The following is a 10,000-nucleotide window of genomic DNA, read 5'->3' on the forward strand; positions in this document are numbered from 1 at the left end:
AATGACCTACAAACCCCCCCAGGTCCAGCAGGTGTTGGGGGGGCAGTAGCCAAAATGACCTACAAACCCCCCCAGGTCCAGCAGGTATTGGGGGGGCGGTGGCCAAAATGACCTACAACCCCCCCCCCAGGTCCAGCAGGTGTTGGGGAGGGCGGTGGCCAAAGTGACCTACAACCCCCCCCAGGTCCAGCAGGTGTTGGGAGGGGCGGTGGCCAAAATGACCTACAAACCCCCCACCAGGTCCGGCAGGTGTTGGGGGGGGGTGGCCAAAATGACCTACAAACCCCGCCAGGTCCAGCAGGTGCTGGGGGGGGAACGGTGCTTGTGTGCTGTCCAGAAATGTGTGGCATACTCAACTCACTTCAGAGATTACATTTTAAAAGGGTGTCTCCAAGGAATCTTGAGTCAGGAATGATGTTCACTTTCCTCCTGAAGTTGTGCCTACCCTGACCTTGCCCTGGGCTGGGCCTGGTGCCCAGCGTAGGATGAGAGGTTGAGGAGGGCACGGCTGTGTCTTGTCCTCAGGAACCTCGAAGTCCACCCAGCGTATGATGGGAGAGCCCCTGGGAGGCCAGCAGCAGGTGGCCTTGGGTAGCTCCCAGGTTGGGGGGCACACGGGGAAGGCCTCCCTCAACTGGCCTGAGAGAAAGGGGAGACCTCGCCCTGGAGCGAGCATTTGGGCTCAGAACGGATGGCTGAGTAGGAATTGGCCAGGTATCACCGTGGCCCCAGATCACCAGCTGTTGGTGGATAAGGCCTGGACACTCCCTGGGGCACCGTGCAGGTGTGGCCCAGAGCCGGTTCGGGACGTGGGTGGGTACGAACCAAAACTTCCTACGCTGCCAAGAGAAAGTGTCTCGTGGGCCATGAGTGGCTCACGAGTGCAGACCTAGAAATCACCGTGAGTCCCCAGGTTAAGCCACGGCTGGCTTCCGAGTTCAGCGGTGCCAGCTCCTGACGGGGGTTCCCTTCGCCAGACCTGGGCGGGGGCAGAGTCAGAACGGCGTGAGTCTGCTCCCGTCTGTCCCCAGGCCAGGGGCTGGGAGCTGTGTGCACACTGGCTCCCAGCGCCGGACTGGCAACTTGCTCTCTGTGAAACTGGGAAATGACAAATGACCAAAAAATCAATTTGTAATCTGATTGGAGGTTTCTGATTTCCTCTGATGAGTTTAAATTTCATTAAAAGCAACCTTATTCCAACATAAAAGGAATCCTTGAAGGGTAAAACAGGGGATTGTCTCACCGAGCATAAAGCCTCCCGACTCTTTTGTGTGATGTATTCATCGCATTAATTGTGAGGGCCAACCTGCCGTGTCTGTTGGAAGCTGTGCTGTTATCAGGGCCCGGGATCGGCCGGGCGCACTCAGAGCACAAGGACTCACATTCAAAACTCGCTCTTTGGCGTATTGGCACTTGAGTTATCAACAACTCTTCTTATCTGCTGGGAGGGGGCTCGCGGCTCGGGGGGACAGAAGCCGCTACAAATCGCCACCCTAGCCGCCCCTCTGCATTCTCCTAATCGTATGTATTCTCTGGAAAAAAATGATCATCACGGCCTCTTGTCTTGATGAGAAATTGACATTTTCGGAGGACTTCTCTGGGCGCTCCGAGCGAGGAGATAAGGCCGAGTTGTTTTAAAGGAGAGTGGCCCGTCTTTCCTTTCAGGGGCCCTCTCTATTGCTCTCAGTGACCCACTTGATGAGTATGGATTTCGCGAGGCCTTTTTCAGCATTTGAACTATAAAAGGTTCAGAATGACACCACCCCTTATAGACAAAAGATAACCTTGCCCTTTGAATATATTGATTCTTTATTAACTAGGCTGTTTAATGCAATGAAATGAGGCATTAGACGGAAGCCCATTTCAAGTGCTTTGAATAATCTTTAAAAGCTTGAAAGACCTTAAAAGGCGGCCTGACAATAATTGGCATACATCTGGAGAGAATGCGGTTCCTGCTTCTGATTCGAAACACAAACATGAAACAATTTCTCCCCAGGTTGTAGGGCCCGGGGAGCCGGCCCTGGGGAGGCGGCCCTCCCCACCCCACCCCCGCCACCCCCCTCCCCCCCCCCCCCCCACCCCCCCCCCGCCCCCCGCCCAGGCTGGCACTTCTGGCACCGCTCAGAGTGAGGGAGGAGGGGACTCTGGCCCCCAGCCCCACCCCCAGCACCTTGGGAAGGAGCCCAGGGGGAGGCGGGAGGGGGGGCGGCCTGCAGCCTTGTGCCCCCTGAGCCTCCTTTTCTTTGCTGTCTCTTTAAGGCTGAAACAAGAATGCAGTCAAAGGAACCTGACTGTCAGTGACAGGAGAAAAAGGTATTCACAAGTTTCTTTATGTTTTGAATAATTGTTTCCTGTTTTGCTCAGCAGAACAAGTAATTAAGATGACATTTGTGAGTACTAATTTGGATCACACTTATGTGTATGTGTTACAGAGCTGCAAGCCAAAACATGCAAAACCAGCCTTTCATTGAGGAGAAAATGAAAAATACAGAATGAAATGAAGGGGAGTCTCAAGAACTTGCAGAAGCCGAGCTTCCTGTGCAAATGAGAAGCCCGGGGGCAGATGGCGCCCTCGTTATCCTCGCTATCGTCGGTGCCCATGCTGGTGGATGCAGACCGGCCGCAGTGCAGAGGGTCCGCTTTCCCGCTGCCGTGGACCCGGAACCGCTTGGTGGCATCCCAGGTGGGACCTCGGCCGGCACCGCCATCTGGTGCCCTGGTGCCTGCCCGCCCGTCCAGAGCCCAAAGCTGGTTCTCGCCCCAGCGGGGCCCGGCAGTGGGGGTGGAGGGAGGGGGTGTGTACCCAAGCTCTTGCCCTCTACCTGCCGGCGCCCTCCAGTTCCAAAGCAGAGGCGGGGGGGGGGGGGGGCCGGGGGGGGGGGGGGGTGCAGTCTCAGGGTTGGTTATACGCCACCGTGCCTGACACAGGGTCACGTACAGACATTTGAGTGCAACATACGTACAGACGGCCCCTCCGGGGACCGGAGCCCTAAGAATTTCTCTGTGCAGGTTACAAGAGTGGTTTAAGGACTGATAACTTTGTAGAAGGTGGTTCTACGAATCACTTTTACCTCAGCCAAGACACAGCCCTGGGCCCCAGGTGTCAAAGGAACACCCACCCCACCCCCACCCCAGTCAATATCTGCATGCGCTGTGCCACTCATTTTAATCAAAACAGATAAAATTACCCAAAGTGAAATTCACAGACAAGAAATACTTTAATTAAATATTGTGTAAAATGAACATTTTTATACAGTTAAATATCTGAAAAAATGTACAGATAAAACAATCTTATTGTAGGGTCTTTAACAGTAAAATCTACCATTTAGTGAAGCGCTCAATTTTGAGACCATGAAGCGATGAGGGGCATTGACTAATTAATCTAAAACACAAACCGAGTGCAGGGATGAGGAGACTTGCAAACGTTCTTAACATGTACACGTGAGCTTGTTTTTAGATCAAACCCTTATACAAAATAAAACGGAGGCAATTTAGTTCCAAAGTGACTTCTCAGGCTTTTCCACGTAGCTAAGCCTTAGCCGTCGGAGGGCCGGGCCGTGACCCGCTGACCACTGGGGACGTTCTGCTCATTTAGTCCCTCGAATGAGCACTTTCCTAAGTTGTGCATGGTTTTGTGTGTGTGTGTGTGTGTGTGTGTGTGTGTGTGTGTTTTGTCAAAGTTTTTTAAAGTCCTTCCTTTTGGTTTTAAATCTGATTTCTGCTGCAGCTTGCAAAACAGTTGCTGTGCTGTGTGAAGCATTTAATGCAAAGGGAAAAGAACCCTCTGGTGTCACTGCGGGTTTGGCACTAAGAGGCACAGGATCTTGAGGAGGTCATTTCGGTTTAAAAAGGACAGACAGGTCTGACCACAAAATACATATATATATTATATATATATTATATATATAATATATATATAATTAAAAAAAAACAGTTTAAAAACCAGCGGTGATTTTGGGCCCCCCCCCCCCCCCCCCCCCCAAAAACCTCTTTGATTCTTAGGTGGGCCTGGGAGGGCACAGAACACAGCAGAATCAGACGCGGGAAGGAGCGACACATCGCAACAGCAGGTTTGTGCTTTTGTGTGTGTGTGTGTGTGTGTGTGTGTGTGTGTAGACACCCTAATCTCCAAATGAAATCGTAACAGTTGTGTTGTAAGCCTGTGATAAAATAGCACAAAGGTTCTTTAAAGAAGTCCACTTTTAAGGCATCAGAGAAGTTAATGTGGCAAACATTTTAATTAAAACATCAGAAGTAAATTTTATTTTAAACTTTAGGCCTCTGAATTTTTCCAGTAAACACAGTTCAGCTATGTGGCAAAGTCGTGGGTGGCAGCTAAAATGACTTTTTACATTCTACAGAAAAATAAGGACACAGCCCCAAACGGTGTCCCCTCTTCACGGCTGTTCCACATGCACGAAATCTACTAGGATTTTCACAGCCGAGTGGCACCGTTTTTGTGTTGACTATACAACAACCTTTGTTTTCAAAAGTATTTGTTCAGATAACTTAAAAATAATATAAAAATAAACAATGAATTTGACTTTTCCTCAAAATAAAAAAGAAAGAAAAAAAAAAAAAAAGGATGGGAAGTCTAAACAAAAGCAAATCTTTGAAGTACAAATGAAATTCCAGGACACCGGTTCACTTTAACAAAGCGGATCAGAGAGACAGCTCTTGGCTTAACGGTGTTCCTAACACCGGGCCATGATCAAAAACCGATACAGACAGGAAAAAGAAAACGGCGGTAAAAGCAATGTACAAAATCTCAAAGATAAATACAATATTTATAATCGATATGTTACAAAAGAAAGTCCCTTAGCAACTGTAAGTGTTCATGGTAAAGTGTTGAATGGAGACCATTTTATTCCTTATGAGACACATAAGGAAGAAAACGTGTTTTTTCTAAATATTTAAGTGGATCTGAAAAAAATTCAAGACAAGTGTATAAATATTTAGCTACAACTTTGGCAAAATCACAAAAGTCTACAATTTTATAACCACATACAAAACACATTAGGGAAGAAGGAGCTAGAAGTCAAAAGGACAACTTCTGGTACAAGAAACATGGACCTCACAGTAGCCTAAGAATGCAATAGTATACAGTGCTAGCAAAAGTTGAAAAAATGTTGCAGATCACACTTGCTTAACAGGAAGTTCTAGCGGTGGGAGAAGATTTCAACCAACAGACAGTAGCATTTTTTTTTTTTCTGTCAGTGTGCTTGTTGAAGGCAAGAGAATTCAATATCAAAGTTACAATTTCTAACTACAATAAGTTACAAAGTTTCATTTCATTAAGATGAAGGTAAGCAATGATAAACCCTCCCTCCCTCCCTGCCACCCGAATTCAAGTCCTCCTTCCTTCCAGTTCGATGGCTCACGCCTCCTTGGCCCCTTTTTTTTTTTCACCACAAAAAAATATTTCACATTATAGAGATACACAACCATTGTGAATCTAAGTATGAGCACAGAAAAATGGTTGGAGGCATTTTTCATCAGTGTTTCATGATAATCAAAATGGTGCATTCACAAAGTTTCTCCCAACACATAGCAAGTACTAGACATAGCCAAGACGGAGTCAGAAACTTTATACAAAATAGGCGTCACTTTGTTTTCCTTAGTCTTCAGATCTGAGAAATGTGAAAATATGAGAAAAGTTCAGTCAATAAAATGGAATTGTTCATGAAGAAGTAGGCTGTTTGCATGTTGCTTCTTAATAGTTTAAATAAAATCTTTAAACAAAGTCTTTTGTAGCGTCTCCGCGGCTGCTGACAGCTTGAAGATCACGGTCTCCAGCAGCAGGCCCTCTACGCTAAACGTGTCCCCTGAAGTCCGTCGTGGTGCCGGGTGCTGCGGAGGGGGGAGCGAGCCCCTCACATCGGCGGGACTACCAGCCCAGACATAGCTGAAAGAGAGAGGCGGCAGGTTACTCTTGCGGCCGGGTGGCCTTCGCCGTGGGTGCACGTGCCTTCCGTTAACCAGGCTCGGTTAAGGTGCTGGGGGGGGGGGGGGCATCTACTTCATGGGACCGGGGTACGTGTGGGGACAAACGCCCCCCACGACCTTCCACGCTGCAGCCCCTCCTCAAAGACTCCCTGGGGGGGTGGGGGGAAGGGCTGCCGCCTCCCCCGCGTCTCGGTGGCTCGTTTACAGCAGACGGAGGCCCCGGACTCCCCAGAGGCCACCTCTGTCGACAGATGTGAACCAAGCCGGTCACTTCTGTGACGCCAGCCAGGGCTGGCCTGCAGGCCCGGTGGGACCCAGGCTCTGCGCTCGCTCCCTCTGTGAAAACCGGAGGGGCCTGGACTTCCCCTCCGCCTTGAGCCCTTGCCTCTGACCACCTGCTGATTGGTCCATATCGTAATGGTGAGTCTCAGGCTCTCCAAGAGCAAAGCCGCTCACAGCCCAGCTGCCCTGCGATCTCAAGGCCGAGGCCCCGAAGAGACCCAAGTCGCAGCCCCACCTCAGGGGGGCTCTTTTTCTCCTCCTCTACGAGTAAGAAACTTGGTGCTAAAAGGCCAAGCACGGCTGACGCCTTCCAGTGAACTCCTGGCACGAATAGAATTTAAAATCTTTTAACTTTAGCGTTGTTTAATTTTTGTCAGAATGATCACGCTCGTTAATTTACGTATAACGTATCGATACATTCGTTCACGGGGTGATGTGAGCTTCAATTTCCCAGTTCATCAATTTGCACAGCATTCATTCCTCTCCGACTCACCGTTACAACATTATGGTTCGGCAGGCCCGTGTGCACACCCCGCGCGGGTGGTGCCGTCCTCCCGTGGGCCTCCGCACCGTGTGGACGGTGGACGGGCCGTGGCCCCCCGGCCACCTGCCTCTCAAGCAGCTCTGGGCCGCGGGCCGGTCGGCGGCGCACGGGGCCTGGGCGTCCCTCTCATACGACTAAGATGTTGGGAACACAATTATTTCAAATCACGGATACCTTTCCAGTTCCTTTTTTGAGCATTAGTTCATCAAAGTGAAATATGCCACCGACTTCACAAAAGGGCCAGTTTGTCTTCTCCACGGTAGCGTCCTCAGCACCCAGCAGAGAGCCTGGCACATAGTAGGCGCTCAGTAAATACTGGTTGAATGGATTCATTTTTTTAAAGGAGTAACTGGATTTGACTTTCACCGGGAGGAGCATATACCAAAGGAGGTGTCTGAAAGAGGCCAGACGACGGCCACTTAATTCAGTGCCTGTGGCCCCAGTGAGTCACAAAGAGCCACGCGGTGAGAGCACGAGGCCTAGGGGCACTCACGTGGCCCACCCGCCGCACACCTCGCAGGCCACCGTGCGGCCTATGCTGCCCGGAGGGACCCAGCCCTGGGCAGGCACTGGGTGCCTGCTCCACGTGGCCCCGGCCGTGGGCAGCTGCGTCCACGGGATGCCTCCCCCTGCCCCCGGGACCAGCCCTTCTCCCTCCTGAGCATGTGAGAGGCCTCGCCTAGACAATCCAACTCCCCCCACCCCCCACCCCGGTGGTCACGCATGCACGGCCCCGATCTCGGTGCACCCCTTTCCGAGGACCGCACGGCCCGCTGGCCCCAGGTCTGCCGCGCCAGGCTGAGAAGGCAGGCTGGGACTCGGGACGCAGCGAGCGTGCCGGCTCTGAGCCGGGCCCCGCGGGTGACCGCGGGCCCCGCCGTCCCCAGCCTGAGGCCGTCACACCGCCCGTGGGCCAGGGGGCCGCAAGCCCAGGCGCCACGGGCGGGGCGCACCCTGCTCTCACTTGGCGGGCGCCAGCCGTGAAGGCCCGTTTGCCGCGTGGACGTCCACCACGACCCCCAAGCGGTTCCCCTTTCCTGAGGGCAGGGGCAGCTTTACCACGAGGACGCCGCGGGTTAGGTTGGAAGCAGGAGGGAACGGTTTTCTTCCACCAGGGTCTGTTACGGGTGGGGGTGCGCGAGCGGGTGTCGCTTCTGCCGAGACCGGGAGGGGCACGCGGCATCGCGGCCACCAGAGGAGAGCATGCCTGGGGGTGGGGGGGCGGGGCGGGGGGGGGACCGGAGGAAGGGCCGGGGCACCGCCCCTCACCTTGGAGTCCGTTCCCGTTGGCGCTGGTGCAGGAGGGAGGAGGAGAAGCTTGGGGCCGGACCACGGGCGCGAAGGCGCTCTTTTGTTTCACTGCAGAGATGACATTGGCAGGTGAGAATGAGAAAATGCCGTGGGTACCGCTACAGTTTGAAGGGAGGGTGACCGAAGAGGCTGCCACGGTGGGGCTGGACGGCACTACTGTAACAAAGCAAACAGGGTCAGGACGCACGGCGCCGGCACGGCAACACCACGCAGGGAGGGGGCTGGCGGGGCCCCGCCCGGGACGCCGCGGCCAGCGGGGCAGGGGCGACCCGCTGCCGGCTCGGCCGCTCTCTGGATGCCAGGCGAACTCTCGGGGGGACGGGGGGGGGGGGGGGGGGGGGGGGGGGGCGGGGCTCTGGCTTCCCGCCGGGCGGCCCCCGTTTCGCTTCCGATTTGGCTCGGGTTCCCGGTGCGGCCTCGCGGGGCCCCACCGTCGGCCAATGTGCCGCCGCCACGTGGACCCCCAGCCTCCAGAGCCACCCTCCCTTTTGGTCTGGCAGCTCACATCCCAGAACAGCCAAGCAATATGCACACATTCGACGTGGTGGGTGAACACGAATCCGTGTGACGACAAAACAGACACTTACTGCCGTAGGGAGAGTTAGCGGAGGAGCCATTAAGAAATCCAGGCGAGCCCGGGACCCCTAGATTGGCCATGGCGCCACTTCCATATCCATTCATGCTAGTGCTGACTGTGTTGTAATTGGACTGCTGGGGAGTACTGCTGGGGACGTAGCCTCGCGGGGACACGCTGCTTGTATTGCGACTGTAGCCGACTGTTGAAACCCCCCCCCCGGCCAAAAATAACGTTATTATCAGGCAGAGACACTCGGGGGGGGTCTCCCCGCGAATCCGTACCACATGCTCCACACCGTCAAGCGAGCTCACGCTCTACGCCAGCCCCAGCGCCTCGCGCCAGCTCGGACGACCTCGCCGCGCCAACCCTGCCCCGGCGCCTGCTCGCCGGGCCCGGCTCCGGGTCTCCGTTGGCTTCGACAGCCGGCCGAGCGCGCTTCGATCTAGCCGTCAGCGGCTTCCAGGATTCTCCTTAGAAGCAATTACCGACAGCCTGGATTCGCGGGCTGTCCCCCCACACTACGTGAACTTTCGGCCTCCGCAGGCCTTCAAATGCCATGGCTGACAGCGAGAGCTTGTCTGTGGCCGCAGCTCCCCAGGAAGGGCTCTTTTGGGGTCTTCGTTCTTACGGTTACCATTTCTGCGCGTGTGGGGGAGGGGTGGGGAGCGGCAGCCTCGTTCCCGCCGCGGGAGAGGGGCGGCCGGCAGGAGAGGGGTTTTCTGAGACTGCTGCCTGCACGGATTCTAAAGAGGAGACCTAAACGAGGCGCCCAGAACCGGCTCATGCGACAAGGTCCTGCGGCCCGCGGCGGCCCGGCCAGGCCACCGCCTGATGGGGGAAGGTGCGCTGCGGGCAGGGGGGCGGGGGGTGGGGGGGAGCTTCTCTCCCCTCGCTGGTTCCGGGCCCCCACCCGTGCAGCATATCCGAGAAGGGTCCCCTCCGCTTCCTATGCCACAGCTGCCCGTGGCTGCTCCCAGCCTCTCAAGGAAACGTCTAGCAAAGACCGGGCAGCTGAGTGGCAGGAGGTACACTTGCAGCAATTAGCTCTGGGCTCTGGGCGCCCCGTGGCGCGAGGACCCCGCGGCAGAGAAGGGAGCGCGGCAGGCCTTCCCGCCGCACCCAGGCCGTGGGCAGCTGGCTGTGTCTGGGCAAGGGGGCCACCCTTGCTCGGCCGCGTACCTTGGTCATTGGCTTGCGACGTCTCCGAGACGTTAACGGCTAGCTGGCTGCTGAAGGAGTTCACGCCCATCATGCCCGTGTGCGCGGGAGTGTTGCCCAGGGTGGGGATCTGGTTGTGATTGCGGGGGACGCTGTAAAGCGCCTCGGCGATGTCCGCTGCC

General features: G+C 55.0%; 1 protein-coding gene and 1 long non-coding RNA gene across 2 annotated transcripts in view; one reads left to right on the forward strand and one right to left on the reverse strand.

Moving 5' to 3' along the window:
- The first annotated feature begins 2,094 nt into the window (after window positions 1-2,094).
- Window positions 2,095-5,840, forward strand: LOC125933046 (uncharacterized). Its single transcript, XR_007460852.1, has 3 exons — window positions 2,095-2,313; window positions 2,433-2,683; window positions 5,755-5,840. It is a non-coding gene; the product is annotated as an uncharacterized LOC125933046 (long non-coding RNA).
- A 2,419-nt stretch (window positions 5,841-8,259) lies between these two features.
- LOC125933175 (transcription factor COE3-like) overlaps window positions 8,260-10,000 on the reverse strand; it is a 26,395-nt gene continuing 24,654 nt past the window's right edge. The window contains exons 5-7 of the mRNA XM_049646031.1: window positions 9,840-10,000; window positions 8,671-8,859; window positions 8,260-8,390 (exon numbers count right to left, since the gene is read on the reverse strand). The exon at window positions 9,840-10,000 is cut by the window's right edge and continues 17 nt beyond it. Coding sequence (XP_049501988.1) covers window positions 8,260-8,390; window positions 8,671-8,859; window positions 9,840-10,000 — 481 coding nt within the window. The remainder of the gene's footprint in view (window positions 8,391-8,670; window positions 8,860-9,839) is intronic.

The sequence above is a fragment of the Panthera uncia genome, chromosome D2, assembly GCF_023721935.1.
Source record: "Panthera uncia isolate 11264 chromosome D2, Puncia_PCG_1.0, whole genome shotgun sequence".
NCBI lineage: Eukaryota > Metazoa > Chordata > Mammalia > Carnivora > Felidae > Panthera > Panthera uncia.